This window comes from Durio zibethinus, chromosome 10 (assembly GCF_047325235.1).
Source record: "Durio zibethinus cultivar Kanyao isolate XHJ-2024 chromosome 10, ASM4732523v1, whole genome shotgun sequence".
Classification (NCBI taxonomy): Eukaryota; Viridiplantae; Streptophyta; class Magnoliopsida; order Malvales; family Malvaceae; genus Durio; species Durio zibethinus.
This window is the reverse complement of record NC_143171.1, coordinates 2,727,697-2,749,234: the sequence shown is the minus strand read 5'-3', so window position 1 is coordinate 2,749,234 and position 21,538 is coordinate 2,727,697. Positions and strand designations below refer to the sequence as shown.

General features: G+C 31.6%; 1 protein-coding gene and 1 pseudogene across 23 annotated transcripts; one reads left to right on the top strand and one right to left on the bottom strand.

The window, feature by feature from the left end:
* Positions 1–3,954: 3,954 nt before the first annotated feature.
* On the bottom strand, positions 3,955–12,026 carry LOC111291817 (calmodulin-binding transcription activator 3-like). 23 transcript variants are annotated; one of them, XM_089766402.1, is made up of 15 exons: positions 11,770–12,026; positions 11,452–11,680; positions 10,385–10,749; positions 10,071–10,268; positions 9,851–9,947; positions 9,562–9,764; positions 9,324–9,450; positions 8,519–8,605; positions 8,229–8,317; positions 7,273–7,314; positions 5,843–6,042; positions 5,577–5,690; positions 5,205–5,485; positions 4,343–4,879; positions 3,955–4,206 (listed from the first exon to the last, which is right to left on the bottom strand). In XM_089766402.1, exons 7-14 carry the CDS (start codon positions 9,378–9,380, stop codon positions 4,742–4,744), a joined length of 1,008 nt encoding a protein of 335 aa, XP_089622528.1. In that variant the 5' UTR covers positions 9,381–9,450; positions 9,562–9,764; positions 9,851–9,947; positions 10,071–10,268; positions 10,385–10,749; positions 11,452–11,680; positions 11,770–12,026; the 3' UTR covers positions 3,955–4,206; positions 4,343–4,741. The 23 variants fall into 23 exon arrangements, with proteins under 23 accessions (XP_089622528.1, XP_089622530.1, XP_089622525.1 ...); XM_089766404.1 differs by having other exon boundaries at positions 10,071–10,260; positions 11,775–12,026; XM_089766399.1 differs by having other exon boundaries at positions 9,851–9,979; positions 10,071–10,749; positions 11,775–12,026.
* Positions 12,027–12,693: 667 nt separating this feature from the next.
* LOC111293217 (uncharacterized) lies at positions 12,694–19,469 on the top strand (annotated as a pseudogene).
* Positions 19,470–21,538: the final 2,069 nt, after the last annotated feature.

Sequence of the window (21,538 nt, the reverse complement as noted above, 5' to 3'; positions counted from 1 at the left end):
AAAAATTGAATAATAAAAAACAAAATATTCAAGAACTTAATTGATTCAATAAATAATTTATTGAAGAAAAAAAGTGAAGTTATAAAAATCAGGTTGTTTAATTTCGACAAATATATTAAAATTTTTATTTTGACTATAAAATTTAGATTTATGAGAATAATGAGATCAATATAAAAGGTTGGAAACTTTCACTTTTTATTTTTTTGAAAAATAGGACGTTGTTTTAAATTCTCTTTTTTTTTTTCTTTAATTTTAACATGTATTTTTTTTTCGCCAATAATTAAAATTCATTAGTAGGAAATATAACACTGCAATGTCCACATCTCAGTATAAAAAGAGTCAAAAACAGATAAAAGCTACCTATATAAGAGTCCCACCTCACCAGCAACATAAAAACACATTACCACCAAATCTGAAAGACTCACTACACATCACCTTCTTCCCCTCCGTGTGGATAAGAATCTAAAGATAGAATCAAATCAGTCGCAAACAATGCCGCGGATACCAATAACATCAAAACTTGGACGGATTTGTCATTCACATCCTTCAGCAAAAAATCTAAGAACACCGTACCCATCTCTATGATTGTGAACCCAAAAACAATCTTCTTTGTACGTCTCGGTGGACCTTTTCGAATTGAAATGAGGGCAATGATAAAAGAAACTACAGCCATGAACGTACATACCCATCTCAGCACATCAGTGTGAAATGGATCATCATTTCAGATGGAGCGAAGAAACATTATGATCTGGAGTACAAAAATCATCAGCGCCATCATTGTAGATATGAAAAACATCATCTGTACAAAAAAATAATTTTATAGTTAATAAGAAGACAAAAAGAAGACAAAAGCAATTAAAAACGAATTTATTGATAAGATAATTTGACACAAACAAAAATTTATAACAAAAAATAACACTTAAATTTAAAAATATGGTTTTTTTTACGGATCTTATTATTTAATTTTGAGAGGACCAATTAAAAGTTTAAAATTATATATATTTTTTCAATTGAGTTATACTATAATATATTTTATTAACATAAAACACGTATGCAGTAATATACTAAAAAATAACAAACTTATAAAATCTTAAATTTTCTTAATTCAAAATAAAAGCATAAAAATAATAAAATACAGCAAATAAATGATTTTATTTAAAATTACGGGCAATGCTTTTTTTTTAAATAAAATAAAATTTTCATCAGTTGAATTTAAACTATATTTTTCTTTCTATGTTGACAACTAAGTTATCTATAAAAAATCTAATTTTCATCTTATTGCATAATCTTATTTTCATAATTTTCATAGCTAAAAATGTTTGCTCAACTCACTAATTATTATAGATTCCGAAAAAAATTAAAATAAATTTCGTCAATCTATTAATAAGATAATATTTTTTTTTATTTTTCAATTCTTACCAAAATAAGGCAAAATTGTGACAAAAAAGATAAGTTTTGATATTTCACATCATTATACATGTCATACTCAAAATATTTTAATTGAAAATTTAAATTTAATTTATCTTGCCCAGTAGAAATTAGAATTTTTAAAATTAAATTAGATTTTTTTAAAATTTACATGAATTATAACTTAATATTTATTACAAATCAATCAATTTTTTAAGTGTTTGTCAATAATAATTAGTAGGTAAAATAAATAGGTAGATATCAATTAAATTTTATTTTTTAATTAAAAAAATCTAAATTAAAAAAGTTTCAATTTAAATTTATTTAATGTAAATATATATATCCATTAAAAAAAATTTTCAAAAATTTTGGGTCCTTGCCCCTAGGCATGCTTACCATCTGCCTCTCAGGATCTGCAACCGGACGATGATGATCCTTCATAAAACATATGGTTAAGTTAAATATAATGTGTTTTGATTTTTTTAATTAAAATTTCAAGTATAGTTATAAAAATAAAACTCCATTGATACCTCAAAATCTGCAGCAAATAGATGCGGTAGTGATATCCCATCAAGGGCAGGCAATACATCCTATTTAGGTTAAATATAAATTGTTTAGAAATTTAGAAAAGGATGATCATAATTCAGAGATACAAATATATATATATATATATATATATTATAAATGCAAATAGATGCAAATATATAGAAATCAATTTAATTTTATCTTTTTAATTTAAAAAATTTCAAATAAAAAGTTTTAATTTACATTTATTTAATGCAAATATATCGTAAAAAAATTCAAAAATATAAAGTACTTTAATTTTTTTATTAAAATTTCAAGTATAATTATAAAAATAAAATTTCATTGATACCTCAGAATGTGCAGCAAATAGACGCTGCAATGATATCCCATCAAGGGCAGGTGATACATCTTGTTTAGATTAAATATAAATTATTTAGAAATTTGCAGAAAAAAATGATCATAACACAGGCAACATGTCAAAGATACACTGTATAAACAACATTTTTGTTAAAATAAAAATACTATAACAAAAATAAAGATTTACACACTACACTTATGCGGTAAAGACTAACAAACATAAATAGAATGAAACTATGCTTCGACAACAGCCCACATGCCGTAAAACAAAACCAACAGAATGAAGCTTTTGCTGCAGTAAAAGTAAACTCAGTAATCATAAAACTAAACTTTAAGCTTTCATAAACAAACAAAACAGCAGGCATCATACAGAGCTCCCGTTGCAAACAAAACAACAAAACAGCAGATATGGAAATGATGAAGCCATAAGCATCCACACTATATAAACAATATTTTTGTAATCAATAAGACATTAAAAAATGCAAAAGGAAAATTTTTTATACAAGATGAAATAAAAAAGAAAGAAATGAACAACTGAAACCTAAAAAAAAAACAGGTTTTGAAATTTTTGAAACAAAGCTTGCTTTTTTATCATTATGAAACGGTGTGAGAAAAAGATAGAAACATCTAAACTTTTCAGGACGGAGTTTAAACCTAAAAAGTCCGGATTTTGAACTTGAAATACTGCATACATCTTCATTTCTTCTCTCTTTCGAAAAACTATCGTGTCTTTGAAACAAACCTACCTTTTTTTATCTTGAAACCACATGAGAAAAAGAAGAAACATAGATTTTTTCAGCTCGAGAAAAAAAAAATATACCAAAAAAAACCAAGTCGCTGGCTTTCTTCAAAAAAATGCTGGCTTTTTTCTTTTCCAAACTTTTCAAAAAAATCATGTCTTTTTTTTTTTTCTTTTCAAAACTTTTTTTAAGCAGGCAGGAAAGTGGAGTGATTAAGACTAATATGAGCAGAAGAGACAATATGAACGTGGAAGTTGCTGTAATGGGATGAAGTTGATACGAACCATGAAGTTGTAGCGATGCAAGCTGAACCAAAGAGGACAAGACTTGAAAAAGAAATCGGCCGTAACAAAAAATTGAAACCTGAGCCTGAACCGCTAAAAGAAGAAGACGATTCACGTCCTGGAGGAAATAGAAGAGGAGAATGTCGCTACTGTTCATTCACGTCCTGGAGGAAATAGAAGAGGAGAATGTCGCTACTGTTATTGCTAACGTGGCAGTCAGTTGTTAGTTCATTTTCATGGAATTTTGCAGCTAACGTGGCAGTCAGTTGTTAGTTCATTTTCATGAAATTTTGCAATAAATGCTCGCCCATTTTCACGTTCATTTTGCAATAAAAACGATCACATATTCTGTTATTATCCAACTGTTTAGTAGTTTATCCTTAATACTGAAACTTTGACTTTTTGTTCTAATAGCTACTATTCTTCCTCACAAGCGATACGAAATCTTACATAATATTTCAGCATTTTAAGTAATTTAGATCCTGATCTATTTTTGGGACCTCATTTTTTGCTTAAGCTTATTTTCACATAAAATAATAAAATTTAAACCCATCCAAAGCTTTAATATTTAAAATTGAGAATTTTTTTAATTTTTTTGAAAATTATTGATTTAATTAATTTTAATTAAATTTATAAATCAATTGAGCTTAACCCAATTTAATTTTATTAAATACAACTTAAAATTAAATCATTATTTTGTATGAAAAAATAAACTATCATTTTACAAGTACTAAAAAAAATGGACTTTGTCCATTATCAAATATAAAGCGAATGCATTTATCTATTTATAATAAAAATATTTTTTAATTTTCGAACCGAATCCGAACTTTAAACAATGAAATCCAAACCCGGCCCATATCTCCACTCCTCAAGAACCTTCCTGTGACGAGGACCTGTATGAAAGGAAGAAATAAGTGAGAAAGCAAAGACGTTAACACATAAAGAAAACAAGTTGCACGCCTCCATCGTCAGTGAACAGATGATATTTCACGGCTCACTCACTTTGCATGAAAACTTTTTACAGCCTACCTTGATTTCAGAGTATGCATATGCCCAATTGGGTGAAAAACCAATAATGCTAAAAAGCTGATCGTGGGAGAGGGAAGGACCCAGCCTAAAGGTATCCAATTGCCCGAGTGGAAACATCAACCCAATTTTGACCTTCAACCTCATCCCAGTAGTCCCCAGAACTGGACTGCATTTGTGATTCATCTGCATCTCCAAGTTCTTTACTCATACAGCGGTTGAAACTATCAAAGCTTCTTCAGACCGTCTTCTGCTAAAGCACCATCAAACAAATGCTGTCTCAGAGCAGAAGAGTAAATGGATTTCCCCTCCAGTGTCAAATGTCTCTCTGAATCTGGTTTAGAAACATATGCATTGTTTCCATTTGAGGGATCTGTCAGTTGATTATTTCGAATAGAATGATCATGTTGCTTTTCTGGATGCACATGGTGATTTAACTTCTTGTCCATGAAATCGAGAAGTAAGATCACATCTCCAGTCTTGATGCAACCTCTGGTCCAATGCCCACTTCGCTAAATCAGATGAATCACCATCAGAAGCCTGTTTAGAATACAAATTAAAAGTACTTAATTGGAAGAAGAAAAGGTAGCATATACACCCAGCCTGAAGCATGAAACTGCAGCAATGCAGCTACAGCATATAAAAAAAGGTTAGAGGTTTTAAAGGACCAATTTTTCCAATTACAGCAAACGTGACCTTAATTGCCATTATTAATGCCTTTTCTTTAAAATATTGCAACCAACTCTTAGCCTCTAGTAAGCAAAAATTTTCAAGATAACTATTACAAAGAAGAATTCATGATTTCAGAAACTACCGATTACACCTTGAACTTACATGCGCTAAACAAGATAAATCACTTCGTTACCTGCCACTCTTCTTGAGCAGGTGATCGCCTCTCGTTCTCCTCCTTTTTAAGAATGCTGTTTTCAAATAGCTGCCCCATGATATCATGTTTTTTTAAGGAAAATGGTGGCTGATATTGCACAGATTCAACCCCAGGAGTACAATTTTCCAGCACATCCTCCCATGAAGTGAAATCAATGTTCTTGTGGGGCTCACATGTTATTCCAGCATCATTATACTCTCTATCCTTATCTGGTTGGGTAAGTTGAAAAGCAGTGCCAGATGACCTTCCATGATGATCATCTGTTTGCAGCAAAGACCAGTAGTTAGCAAAAATTGAAAGGGCAAATCAACACTAAAAAAGGAATAACACAAAATCAAACAATTAGCACACTTGAATGTGACACATGAACATATGGGTAAGAGAATCCAGTATCAATCCTCCCCACGATAGGCTGTTGTGACTCAAGAAAAGAGTGAAACTGTGAGCTTGCTTGATGATTATAGACTGCATCACATATCATCTTCATTGGTAAGAATAAGACACAGAATAATGCATGAATTATCCACAAAAGCCAAATAACATATTCAAAATTACATAAAATTAGAACCTAATCATTTACTAAAAAATTAAGCCACAATTAGCTAAAATAAAGACACCTGATTCGGCATCTTCATATTCTGATGCCAGCAAACGGTTCATGCTCGTTGTATCCGCTGTTTGTGAAGGAATTTGACCATTAGTAGGATGAAAACTGGAAGACATAGATCTTTCCACCTCAGAATTGCGTATAACTCCTTCAGTTTCTTGGGAACATTGAATAGTTCCTTCAGTCTCTTTGATGCGGTTAAAATATGTCCTATTTCCCCGACAAAATTTCAGAAGGCAAAAACAGAATATTACAGAAATGGCACTTCATGTTTCAGCAACTTATTGAAAACATTAGAGAATGAGACAAGTATTGAATTCAATTAACAATGTAAATATTAGGTTCACATTTAAGAAATGTATGTGATGATGTACAATTAAATTATGTGCCCTGTGGTGCCAATAGAGAAGTAATTCAGGATCAATGTTTTAGCATCTGTAGTTGTTAAGATGCTAATGCTCTTTAAAAGGAGCCACAATAAAATATATGAATTAGCAGCCTTTAATCCCCTCTATTTCCACTCCGCTTCCTTAAAGGCTGTTTAGGAAACTTTGTTTTCCTAATTCAGAATAAGATTGGGGAAAATGGTATAGAATGGCTAGTCCTGGAACAAAGGGGACAATTTCAACACCCAATGCAAGTTGGTCCGGCACCAAAAAGATGGAAGAACATGCAAAGGAAGAAAAAGAACAACATTGAAGGTAGAGATAGCCGCACAGCTCGGATGGAAATGGCTAAACTAAATACAGGGGAAGAGGGAGGACAAATAGTGGGAATAGCAACGCAGAAAATATAAAGTTTATATGGTTACAGCCAAAGAAGATAAGGCTCTATACAATTGAGCATGGTAGAGAACAAGAGCTAACATTAATTGCCAGCTAATATAAATATAACTAACTATAAATGCATACTCCTAGATAATTCGAACTCAAATATGTATATAAAAAATAAAAAATAAAGTATAAGCATATGATAAACAATATCACACCATCAACACAGTACAAAATGCAATATTTATCCTTAATTGAAGCCAAGAAAACTATGTTTTGGCCGGCTGAAATTTTGCATGCTCAATGAAAAAATGAAGTGAAAACGAATATAATTGAAGGTATCAACTTGTTTTAGGAAATCCAGACTGTACCAGTTCAATTCCTGAAAGAAAAGGCAAGAAAAATGTGGAGGAACAAAAAGCTGCTACTTCTGTTTACACCAACCTTTAAAATTCCATTTTGGCTTGGTAGCTAATACTGATGATTCTGCAGTGAGACTATCATCTAAAGCTAAAAATAAATAGTTTTAAATTTATATCTTTAATCAGTCACAGAACCTTCTAACAAGTTAGGCCATAAAAAATTACAAAGAAACTTTTCATAGTTCTTTCAAAGGATGGACAAGCAGAAGCAGGAAGAAAAAAGAAAAGGTGATAGAATAAGGTCTGACCTTACTTCTCGATAGTGGACAAAAACAACGTGTGAGAGATCCCTGCACATAGTAGTGAGTTATGTCAGCAACCGATGAGGGATTCCTTAAATTAGTACTGCAACAGAGAAACTAATCACAGTTCCAAGCAAATAGCACGTGCATTTCAAACCAATAAACCATGATTCACATTAGCAGAATTGATAGCTAAAATAGAATCTTCACAAACTTAACACACAGCTCATTAAATATTCTACTACGTAATGCAAAAAACGCCATGAAAATACAAGGAATCTTACGTTTAATACCGCCTTATGTTAAACTCGTTGAAAGGTATAGATACGAGTTGAATTTTGAGTAAGTTTTCCTAATTTTAGAGTAGAACATCAAAGTGATCAACAGAATTCCAAATTTTGATTAAATCTAACAGCTATCTTTTGAATGTAGAAACAATAGATCAAAATTTATGAATGCATGTAATATAGAACCATCCTATCAATGAAAAAAGAAAGAAGATAAAAAGGGTAGAGCACAGGCATTAGCAAAACTAAATAATTCAATAATGTGTAAAGAATTTCCTCTGTGCATCAGCTTAACTGTCATGAAACAAATTAAATCCTAGGTTCAAATTCTATAATAGAAAAATTCAAGGCAAGTTTATAATTTTCAAGAACAAGAAAAAAAAAAAAGGATCATGTGAATCTTCAAGGTGGGATTCACTATGAAATTTTAAAATCTCAGTGTCTCCATCACCTGCCTTTACACTATCAACTCCATGGAACTTTGAAGTAGAGGAATTTTTTTTTAAAACATCACATTTAACTATAATTTCTTTGAGTACAATAAACTACATATACGAAGAGAAACTAAAACTGAGTACTTAACTATTTAATTAGAACATAAGAATACAAATTCGCACACACACGATATTGTCAAAACATCTACCACACTTGGCACATAACCTTTTAAAGACTCACTCTTCGAGCATCCAATAACTGCATCTTTGAAAATTTTCGTTTTCTTCTCCATGAGCATAGTAGCAATGCAGAAGATCAATCCTTCCAGCCTGAAAAGATTAACATTGGTCCAATGTTTTTTTTTTACTAGAAGCACAGAAATTTTCATACATGTGTTCCCACTTCCCACAAAAGAATTCAGAAAGATATATAAAAGAAAGTTACTAGCAGATAGCTATAAGGAATCAAATTTAGAGTGGTTCCTGCTTTCAGAAAAATGGACATCAAGATGAACCATCGTTAATTCTTACCTTGAGTCTCTCGTGAGTTTCCTTCACTCTTTTCCCATCCTTTTTCTTCCTCCAGTTATGGCCATCCTTTCTAAAGTATCTTAGTACCTTTCAATCAAAAAAAAAAAAAATGAACCACCTGAAAATAGAAAAATCTTAGGTTTGAAGAATTCAATTTGTAATGCTAGCACATGTTAAATATCAAAGCAAACATTAATTAGTAGTAATAGACGTGCTATGCTCATTATTGGAGAGGATGATGAATCTAACCCAAAATTAGAAATCTTTAAAAAAGTACTAAGACAAGCGCTAAACTGTATGTGATTTTGTTATCCTTAATCAACAAATTATCAATCAAAGAAGAGGCCAAATTAATACAATAAATATAAAAAAAAAAAAAAGAAAAAGAAAAAACAGATATCAGTAGATTTTAGGAACAAATAAGCCATTCAAATTTAGAGGTCAAATTTGCAATGTAATTTTACCCGTCCTGAAATTAGAGTATAGAACACACAAAAGGACAAGAATGGCATTCTGAGAATTGCTAAGAAATAACAAAATAACATGGTTAACATCTTCATCTTCTTTGTCATAAGCAAAACATACATGCAAGGTGTAACTAAAATTTGCCAACAAATAGCAACATGAAAGTTTGGCATGAATTCTCATCAAAGTATGCAGCTGACATCTGAAATGTGTTAGTTAACAATAGGTAGAGCACCTAAAAGTTGATTTCCCCCAGATGGTTAGAGGTGACTGCCCGGTTAGCAGCTAGTTACAGATTTCAAAGATCGAGCTCAGAAAAGGAAATGAAAGAAATCATCACCAGAAATTTAGAGCTGTTGCTCACAAAGCCTCCAGAACTTTTGAAGAATAGGAGCATCCGGACAGTATCCTAATCTTTCAAGCTTTGTCGAAAAAAAAATTAGTCTTCCTAAACAGACACCAAACATCTGCCAGTATAGTACAAACCCGGTTCATTAGATAAACTTCATTAGAGAAAACAGTAAACAGGCTTCTCTAATTTTCTTTTAAAAAATCATATATTAAGGCAAAAGGAATACCCTGCAGGCTAGTTGATTTCCAGGTTTTCCACCTTCACTGACTTCAGGAGGAGCATTAAGAAAGTACTTGAGTTCCTCCAACAAGGTGCCATGTTTAGAAAGGAAAGAGGATAAGGATCCTTCAGTGATGGTTTCACTGTTTACAATAGAGTGCAAAGACCAGGCAACACCAAGTTCAAATTAAGCAGCAGAAAACGAACAACCTAAATGAGAATAAGCAACTGTTATGAACAAATGCAAGGGACAAAAAACAAAATGAAAGATTTTTAAATTTGCTCATTTAACTTACCTCATCATCCAAGTTTCTGAAGCTGTGCAAGATTGTGATACCATCTCCATATAAGTCTTCAATTGATACAGGCCTTGACAATTGAAGCTCGTACAACCTTTTTAAATTTACAAGAAGAGAATACTAATCCTATCCATCGTTCAAATTTAAAACTTCTCAACCTTATACATTTGGTCAACAAGGCCACAATCAAGAAGAAAAGGCTCAGATAGAAACATACAATCACTTTAGTTGCATATTTAAGCTTAACAATAAGCTCATCTTCAAGCTCCTTGAATTTATTACGAGCAAATTCTTGCAGCTCTCCTTGACATTCAGTGGAACAGAATTTAATAGCCTTCACACAAGATCTCAATGTATCCTACTCACCATGCTTGAAAAATGCATCTTTGATGAGCTGAAGAATAGTTCTGAAATTCTAAAAGGGAAAGCAGATCAGTACTTACTATGAAAAGGTACAAATTTTATCTCATAACTAGCTTAAAAGAATGAAGCTCAAGATAGTTCTTCATAATGGAAACAGTTATATATCACCTGTTGCTTTCAAATATTTCATGGTATTTAGGAAAAAGACGAGTTGAGATTTAGTCTTCTTTGTGAGTGGCAATAAAATGCAGAGAAAATCATCATACTAGTAATGCAAAGACACATAATACAGAAATTAAATCCTGATATGAGCTGAGGAGGAATGATAATAAGGAGTAAGAAACAAAGAATTTAGATAATTTTTTAGCTCTATTGTAATATTGCTTTTGATTATGAGAAGCAGGAACAATCCTCTCTCCAACAGCCTTTCTGACAGAAGCGAAAAGAAGCCTTGTCAGGTTTGTTGCATTTTCATCAGTTAGCTCCATTAATGGATTCTCATCCAAGAGCATGGAGATGATACACTTCCAATCCTGCAAGCAAAATACTTAATTACCAATATATAATTAGCGCATATCAATGTCATTTTGAATTAGCGCATATCAATGTCATTTTGAATGCCTTAAAAGTTTATTTAATGATAAGGTAATTGTTCCTCAGAAGCATGTAGGCCAGATTGACGAAGGTGGAGATCGAACTTGGAAGTAATTAATTCCTAGGATATTCCATCTAATTAGTTTTCCTTTGTAATGACCATCATAACCACTATTGGCACTTTAAAATTTCTAAATAAATTGCCTCAACTGTTCACATGCACCAAATGTACAAAAATGTCTTTGGAAAAGATAAATTTGTAAGGATGAAAACTTTCACCTACTTAGACTTCTTTGTTTGTTAAATCATTAAATGTCATTTCCCGTTTTCTTCCTCATGAGCATTTTATGCAAAAAATAACTACTCAACCTTGCTTAATGCCTCCAAACCCCAACCTTAAGATGTAAATAAATTTCCAATCTGTGCCTATTGCCTCCCCTCCCCAACCTGTGACAAGGAAATACTCTTCATAGAACAACACTAAAATATGTACTTAAAAAGAGCAATTTTATGGCAAGAGCTAAATGTAGAAACCTATAGGCAACATAAACCAGGATCATGAACTTCATAACTCTAGAGATCTTCAGTAGAAGCATATAAATTAAAAGATTCAAAAACAAAAGAAATTCAAAGTCAATTACCGATTAAACTCTCGTCCGCGCGGTTCGAGATACCAGAAGTTCCCTCAGCGGCTCGATTTAGCTTAGTTTTGGGACGAATTTCTTCGAAATCATCGGGTAAACCCTCCCGCTCCTCTAGGTTGGGGATCCCATCAGGGGCATCACTGCTCCTTTCTCGATTCTCCCTATTGTTACCGTTTGCCTCGCTAGGTTCATCTCCACCGCCTCGATCTTGAACCCTAGCCTTTTTCTGCGCACCCAATTTCACCAAAATTAGGACAACTGATATACTATAAGAATTAATTTACATGCGCAGAGAGAGAGAGAGTGAAGAATTGCCGAACGACGAGTGGTAAATTCGGAGCGCAGATGCGCGCCGTCATCCATGACCGAGCATTTGAATTACTACTAGAGAACTTGATCGGGACAGGGTGGATAGAGAGAAACGGAGATTTTCCCTAAGATGGACCGAATCCGCAGAAGAGAAAATGACCGTGAGATCTTAGTGATTGAGGGCGACGATGATTTCGTGTGAGAACGTCAAGGACTCGTAGTATGGTAAGCGGGAACCGATGCACTTGATCAACTCGCCGCTTAGGCGCTGCACTAACGGTACTAGCAGCTTTATAAAAATAAAATAAAACAAAACAAAATAAATAATAAAATCACCAATTATAAGAAATCTATTATAAATCAACTTTTGCTTTTCGATTTTCATTCTTTTTAATTTATTTATTAATAAATTTTATTTATAATTAAAAACATTTAACTGAATAATAACATAATTATCTTGTTTTGTTTAAACTTAATAAATGCGATCAAATCAACTAATAAGTAGAGCTTACTTTAAAAAAAAATTATTAAGCTTATTATTTAAAGATAAATTAAAAAAGTAATCTGTATCAGTATCAACTTTATATATTGATAAAACAGATTTCTCTCAATGAAAATGATTACTTGCAGACGTTTTAAAAGAATTTTTTTTTTTAAGATATATAAACTGATTCAACCAAAAATGTTTTGGAATTACCTTTTGTAGACACACCAAGCCTCACAATGACAACAAGAATCTTTAACCATAAATTCGCTTCATAATTTCTTGTAAACTCAAACTTAAGATGAAGAGTCATCTGACTCAACTAACTTACGGATAAAAAAAAAATTTGAATTTAAAGCACAACGTTAAGACTGCTGGAAAACTGTCAAATTGTTCAACCATGTCGTTGCTGATTGTTTTTCTGGTAATTCGAAATAAGTTGAAGAATGCGGCTTCGAGGCCTCTTTTTTATGTTCATGATTGATATTGGTGTTTATTGGGATTATTTAGTGAAGAAAATGGGAGGCATCTTTTCTTGGTGTTTAGATAAGCTGGTGAGAAAAGAAACTCTATCATTCCAAATATGTACATTGTGTAGATTCATCTTAGAAATGTACATTTATGACGTTATCAGTAGCCACTTCTGGACCATGTATTGGAATACTGTTTGTCAATACGTTTGCTTAATCTATGCTTACAGCTTGGATTCTCTTTTTCAGCATCATTCTTGCTGGTAAATCCTTCAGTGCCCGGATTTAATATATACATATTTATAATTATTATTTATTTCAACTTTGCATAAATAGAGCTTTAGCACATGGCTCTATGATAAGAGTGCTTTAAAATTTAAAGATGTATAAGAGAAAGCCTGGAGTTCATTTTCATTCAACCAGTGCGTTGGCTATATGAATCCCTTTTTTCTTCTTCTTAATCAAAATTTATCGCCCATTATTAAAAAGTTGTGACTGTGCTTTATGGTGTTTTTATGTGCTAAATATTTTGTTTATAACATATAACTCTTGTTTAGAGTGCTACACACTTCTCTTTTATAAGTGGAAGGTGAGCGGATGGCGTCTATCATGGTTGACAAAAAAAAAAGATTACATTGTTTTTTTTTTTTTTTTCCTCTCGTAGATTGCTTTGCAACATAAAATAGAAGATGTGTGCCTTTTGTGTCTTTAGTAATTTTACTGGATATTCAGGTATGTTTGTTGTGCTATTTTCATCATTTTAGGTTATTTACGTATTTGTTTGTCCTCATGTAGTTCTGGTTAGTGTCAAACATTTCACTGGAGACAAGGCCAAAAAGATGAATGTCACCCCCCAACTGATTTTGCAGCAATAAAGCTGTCTGGAATTCACGGTAATGATTCTGAAGTGAAAAGTACATTTAAGACGTCATCTGACGCTTCCTCAGTGGTAGAAGATGGTGATGATGATGATGGTGATCTTAAGTATCATGGAGACGCCAAAGCAATACATAATGGTCTTGCAGCATCCATTTCCTCATCATTAGCTGTGGTGAGTCCATCTGTTGCCATTAGTGAATCATTGGTTGATGTTTATCCCAGTAGGATACTTCTTTCTAGCCCAAATGACAAGTCAGAAAGGCAACTTTCTGATGGTATTGCCACTGTTATACCTTGAAGCAGAGCTGCTGCTAAGAAGATGGAAGAAGTTACCTTACCTTTGTAGGAGTCTAATTTGACCTACTCTGTAAATAATCTGAGAAAACTAGATAAGAAGAAATCCACTCATAACGAAGCAGAGGTTGAATTCAGAACGCAGTTTGCTAAGGACAATAATCTCATGTCTGGTGATGTTCCTTCAAATGCTGTGTATAAGAAGTCAATCAGAGCCGTTTCGTCTAAATTGTTAGTTACTGAGACATCCAAGAAAAAAAACTTAACATCCCTGAGCTCTAACGATAGAGAAGATGGTTTGCAACCTTGTGAAAGCTAACATGTTACAACTTCCTCATGTAGTGCTTGTGACGATCATTCTTCTTCAGTTGCTGGAGGGAATTTTGTTTTGGCTTGCCTGCAAAAATTAAGGCTGCACCTACCTTGCCACAGACTGCTAGTAGTAATGGCTTGAAAATATCAATGCGAAAGGTTGTACAGCAGTTTAAAGCCTCCAGAAACTATAAGTCCTATGTTTTTGTTTTTGGTAATGAGGTTAATGGGAAACACAATTACAAGGTAGTTTCCAAATTACAACGTGTTTTTTGTTGATGGTCTCATAGTTTTGCTTTGTTATATTCTAACTTTTGAGCTTTTTTTTTTTTTGTTTTCGTTTGACAGACAATCTTTTCATATGAACTATTCATGGAACTTTACTCTTATGATGCGGTGGAATTATGCCCATTCGACCTTAATATTTGTGGAAACAGGTAATCTTGATATTTATATTTATTTCAGTTCGTAACAAGTATTTGTTGCTCAGAGAATTATTTCGAGTAGTTTGCATTTTGTGAAACTTTTAATTGGTGCTAATTTGGTACATTGGAACTTATGCATAGCTCTTCTTCTTTAGATTACAAAACAGGTAAAATCATAAAAAATTAGACGATATGTTATGTTTTTTTTTTTTAGTAAACAATACCCATAGTTTTTAAATTTTGAAACGTATACGGTTTTGATCTTTAAATATAAAAAAATAATTTATTCATTGTTGATCGTAATAAATCAGAAAATTAATTTAAATTATAATAAAAATTATTATTTACTTTTCTTTTTTCAAATCTGACAATAATTTTATTGAAAAAAATCCACATTTTTCTTATACACATCGAAGACATGTCAGCAGCGAGCTGGTAACTCGTATCGGGCATTTAAGGTCAGAAATAACGGACCAGGTACAGAAGGACCAATTTGTTATAATACTTAACAGTAGGGACTAACAAGTTACCTTTTAAAGTTTAGAGAATAAACCCAAAGTTTGGGGACCATGAATGCTATTACTCTTCTTTTTTCCCCCAAAAGAGTTACCTCTTATGTTTGACATCTTATTTTCTACTCAACTATGATTTAATGAGGTATTTTTTTCTCTGTTCAATAGTCGGTTTTTAGGCTGCTAATTTATACTTTTCCTTTGAAACTAACTGTAGTTGGTATGCTAATGCAGTCATTCAGTGTTTGGCTTTTACTCGAGCACTTACCTCATAGCTTGTCAGAGGACTCCACTCTAAAGCATGCAAGTTTCTGGTCATGACCTTATCATGATTTCATTCCTAATTCATGTCTCTCCTTTAATGTGATGTTTTATTGTTCTGTGCAGGTCGAAGAAAGGAGTGGTGCTTCATCTGTGAGTTTGAGTGTTTGATTTTGAAGGCAAAGGAAGGCGTGTCCCCTTTGTCCCCAATCCAGATATTATCCAAAATACAAAAAATTGGAAGTAATCTTGGTCCTGGGAAGGAAGAGGATGCCCATGAATTTTTTAGGTGAACCAACTGTTAAAAATACTTTCTTTTCATATACTATTTCGATTTTACTTTCTCAAATGTGAATTAGACGCCACATTAGTGAGATGGCAGGTATGCTGTTGACGCAATGCAATCTATTTTCCTCCAGGAAGCAAGGGCTGTAGCCTGCAGGTCCACTGGCCAAAGAGACGAGTCTAGTCGGCCAAACTTTTGGAGATTACCTTCATTGAATGAAAGTTGTTCATAATTTTTATGCTTCATTGATGTCCATATATTCATTTAATTTGTTGTTATTTGATGGACATAAAGTAATCGTGATTTTTGCTATATCGTTATCGTATAACCATGATTGGGTTATCAGATAAAGTGCATGAAGTGCCATGGTAAATCTGAGCAGTATGAGAGGATGATGGATCTAAGTGTTGAGATTGATGGAAAGATCAGAAGCCTTGAGGACACACTTGCACAGTTTACAGCTACAGAAATCTGGGATGAAGAGAACAAATAACATTGCATTAGGTTGGTTTCTTTTTAATGTAGCATGTCAGTAATGTTGTTAAGGTTCTTTCTGCATATTACCATGCTTCTTGGCCATTATGGCTTATTTATTTTTAGATATCTTTCGTTCTAGCCTGTAATTTTAAAGTCTCAGATGATCTAATGATACATAATAAAGCTTTTTCACCCCACTTTTAGTGTCAGGAACTCTGACTTTGGCTATTTTACTCTGATATTTTTCAGTTGTTGTTTAAATCTCACTTCTGTGGGCACATTTGGTCCTACTGTGGGATTTTTACTTGGATAGGCATGCAATTGTTGCACATGTTCAAAGCAAATTTTATGAGTTATTATAACTGTTTGAGCTTCTCATGGTAAATTCTCCACTTCTTTTAATCAGGTGTAAGTCCCTACGTAAAAGCAAGAAAGAAGTTGACACTATTATGAAGGCGCCTAATATTCTTACCATTGTTTTAAAGTGATTCCAGGTAATTCTATGATGGCAAGTTTCTAGTATTGCGCTTCCATGTGCTTTATTTGATCGTCAACTCTGGCTTTACCATCTGTGCTTTTGCAGTCTGGTAACTTTGCAAAGTTAAATAAGTCAGTTAATAATTAAAAAATTATTGAGAAGGAGAGGGAGAAAAAAGTAGATATTCAGCCTCCATGAAAAAAACCAATATTATTGATATTTGAAAGAACACATTAATTAATTAATTAACAAATTTAAATTAAAAGCTTTCGATAATCAATCAATCAAGATATTATGTTTACATTTGAAGAAATTGGTAGGGTCAAAGCCTCTAGGCTTGAATTGCACCGGTTATTTAATGTAATGATCTTGAACCTGAGGTAAAACCGTGACAAAGTGGGTAACGTATCTCTTTTGTCAGCCATTGATTTATGCAAAATTTATGATACTGATATTTGTAATTATAAAAAAGAAACTTATAATCTTCTTCATCGTCGTCCTTGAACTCTTCTAGGCATTCAGTACACTGCAATAACTGTCGTCTTTACATGACCTGAGGTAGTTGATTGTTTTGTCGTTGTCCAATTTCAATACGTTGGAAAGCTAACCTTCACCTCACTCTCTTGCTGAAAATCACTGTAAAAATCAAAGTTAAATAAGTCAGTTCAATTTCCCGAGGTCCTTGATTTGGCCCCATATATGAGTGGAACAAGTGATAAGGTTGCAGTGTACAATCTCTATGCTGTGGTTAATCACTTGGATGTTATGAATTGGACTTTTCGGTTTCATTATGTGTGTTACGTAAAGAGTTTCCATGGGAGTGGTTCAGGATTGATGACAGCACAGTATCTTCCTTTCTCCTTAATATATAGAGAGATCTACTTATCTGAAATCATGAGATGTACTTATACTGCATGTAAACCTGACATTTGCAACGTATTTTGTAAGCAATGCCAATGGAGTTGGAGAAGGTCTTACTGGAAGAGACAGATATTTCTGTTTTTGAGAGATTTTAATTATATATCTATCATTAAAAAAATTTTACTTTAACTATATATCTGTTTTTTTAGAGATATTTACTTCTTTTTAATTAAAGTAAGAGATTTGAAGTATCAGTAAACAAATTCACGCAAAAATTTTTTTTTTATTTATACTATCCTAAAATGAAAATTTTTTTTAGGCAATTAGATAATTATTTTTGTAGTAAAACTCTTCTTGTGTGGATAAATAAAATATAATTTATTTAAACTTATAAAAAAATAAGATTTTGTTATTTAAAACTCTTCTTTTAAGATATTTTAATTTATTTTAATTTTGATTAATTTATCTAAAAAATTTTATAATAAATTTGTTGGAATCAATTGCTTTTATCCAAATTAATCAATATCTTTAAGAAAAGTGAAATTTTATCCAAATTAATCAATATCTTTAAAAGGAGCATAAAATCCTTTGTTTCTATTTATAAACATGAAATCAATATTTTGTTTTTATTTTTATTTGTTAGAATGAAATCCTATTCAAATTAATCGATATTTAAGAAAAAATGTGAAATCTTTTGTGAAATCTTCATCAATTTAATGTGAAATTTTATTTAAATTAATCAATATCTTATTTTTATTTTTATTTATGTTAATGAAATTTTATACAAACAAATTAATATTCAAATTAATTAATATTTTAAAAGAAACGTGAAATCATTTGTGAAATTTTATTTAAATTAATTAATATCTTAAAAGGAATATAAAATCTTATTACTTATAAATCATATGAATATTAAATCTCAAAATCTTATGAACATTAAATTTTATTGTTAAATCTTATTTAAATTAATTAATATCCTATCTTTATTTTCATTTGAGCGTTAAATCATCTTTTATAGTAGGACCTGGATGTTGAATACAATTGCTCGTCTTTATGAGGATTTTTCTATAAAAAAAAAGTACTACCACTGGAACGGGTACTTCTGGGATCACAGTTTTGACTTCTTTATTAACAATGCTTCCTAGAGAAAATAAACAAATTTTATTTACTTTTCGATATGGAGTCTGCGCCCATTTTTTGAAAATATCTGGCTTTTTGCGCTATCTTTTAGTTATAAGCTTTTATTCTCACTTATAAACGTGAAATCCTATCTAAATTAATTAATATTTAAAAAGTACAAGCAAATAATCAATATCTTTAAAATATGAAATCCTATTCAAATTAATTAATGTTTAAATTAATCAATATCTTTAATAATAAAGACAAATAATCAATAAAAAAAAGGCAAACCGAAAACTTCCACTGAAAAATTAATTATATTATGTATTAAGGGATACAATAAAAATATGAGTGATCCTTAATCATTTTTTTGAGGTGCGATCCGTGAGGTAAAATTTTTTTAATTCATGGAATGGGTAAATTGTTTTTACGAAGATTTTGTTTGTTATTTTTTTACATATGGAAGTGTTATTATATATAATTTAGTTGTATTTTCAATTGCAATATTGTGTTTAGTTTTTTTTTCCCTTTTACAAATCAATGGTGGAATCCCATAGCCTTTGAAGCCATTCATGCACCTTGAGGAACTCGGCACATTGTTTCATTGTACAAAATTGAATAAAAAAAAACTTCATTAAAAATTTAAATTCTAAAAAACAATCAAATCGATTACTGATATTCATTAAAAATTTAAATTCTCAAAGACAATCAAATCAATTATTGATAGACAATTATCGAGAAGAGCTGGTTGTCACCTGTCCTTAACCTTAGGTGACAAAGTTGGTATTGTGTCTCCTTCGCCAACTATTGATCTATGCAAAGTCTATGGTACTGATGTTTGCACTTAAAACAAACCCTACAATTATCCTCCTTGTCGTCGCTGGACTCTTCATGGCATTTAGCACAGTTAGTTGCTTGATAATTGCTTAGAACAATATTGATCTTATCACTCAAGATTACCCTTGAATCCTGCTGCTATTGCTACTCTGATGGCTGTCTTTCTATGTGTTGAGATAACTGATTGCCTGATCGTTGCCTTGTTGCAATTGGTGGGAGACTAGGCTTTCGTCTCAATTCGGCATGCAATTTAATCACATATAAAATTATCATAAGCAGATTCAACAACAAGGCAGTACCTACAATTAATAGATGTAAAAGGAATCTACTCGATATAGACTTAGTTATAAAGAGAGAATTGAGAGAGTGATTGGTTATTTTGAGAGATCGAGGTTAAATTAAGATTATTTAAAGAAGTTAGGTCTTTAAAACAAGATTTTACAAGAAAAAAGAGGGAATTTTCTCTAGGTTTTGGAGGATTCTCTTAAAGGAATTTGATCATATTTATAAAAAAAGATTGAAAAAGAAAAGTGCTGCTGTCAAATGATGAGTCCGAAAGTCAGGAAGATAATTCAAAGAATTATTTTCCACATCCGCATTCCGCCTTATCATAGAGAGACGTGTGAAATGTTTGAGACTTTCCCTTTTACCCAACATTAATCTGAACTAATAATGATCCAAAATTAATCAATTTTGATTTGTCTTTATAAAAATCGTATTGACCAATCTTAGCATTTAATTTTGAAAGCCTAAAATAATATTTTATGATAATAATTTTTTTAAAATATATACAATTTATTAATAATAAAAAAATTATAATTAAATATTTATCAATTCAATTTTAGTTATTATAATACTGTTTAAATGTGTTGTTCTCACCATAAATATTAGTTAGTATAGTGCTCGTTTGTATGTGTTAAACTAGCAAATTGTGAGTTTGAACAATAAAACAACATCACGGCCATTGAATTTAAAATTATTAATATTTATCAATTCGATTTTAAGTTTCAACTAAGTTCAAGGTTTCTAATTGCTTTTACCTAAAATTTTAAGATTTTAGAAAATAAGTTTCCAATTCACAATGCTAACTCCATATTTAGCATAAACAAATAAAAACTATTTTCATACTAATCCAACGTGGTTGAATTAATTGTTCAACTCTAGTTGTTCAAATGCATTCAGTTTTGTCGCATGTCTTGAATTCTTTTTCTCCGTTCGGGTGAATGAAGATAGGCTGACTTCAATAAATCATAGGCACCATAGAAGACTGCAGCATGCTTATAATTGAGGGCACTAGTCCTTGTAAAGAGAAAAAAACCCTTCAATCTGAATCATGTGACGGAAAGCACCAATCAAACCACCCAACGCTTCCCCGCCGGGTGCTACCATTACTGTTCTTATCTGCAATTAGCATGTACAATGTGATTAAGGAATGATTTTAACTTGAGAGCAATTCCTAATACCATAATCAAGAAAAAACTATAACAGCACAACATAGATTAACAAATGAAAATTGCTCTAGCAGAGTAATTGTTCTAATAGTTATCTTAATAGTAACCATCTGTAGTCTGTATCAGAAATGAGGTATAAAAATGGAATTCTCAAGAAGACAGACTTCGAATTGGAAAGAATCTAATACAACAAAAAATAACTGTTTTAATGAAGTTCTGAATTTTAAAAAAAAAAAAAAAACAAAAACCAAAATGAAAACCAAAATCCCAAGTCCCGACATTAAAATTTTGGTTGCCCACATTAAAATTGTGGCTGACCAGACAAAAATTGTGATGGTTGGCTGACAGATTAGAAGGTAAAATTTTGCACAGAAAATCAACCTCTTTGGTCGCAAATTGACAATAAAAAAAAAAAATCAGAATTGTTAAAATATGTTATAAAGTATAAATCAATGGATTTATAGTTAGACATTGATTGAAAAAGAATTATCACCAACCTTTTTTATTAGGCGTGAGTGGTCACTTGATTAAAGCAGATACACAAAATAGAGGTTAAGTTTGAAAATCAGTTGTTTATGGGAAAGGTTTTAGCATCCCTACAACGCTCATCCAAAGGATGATACCAATTT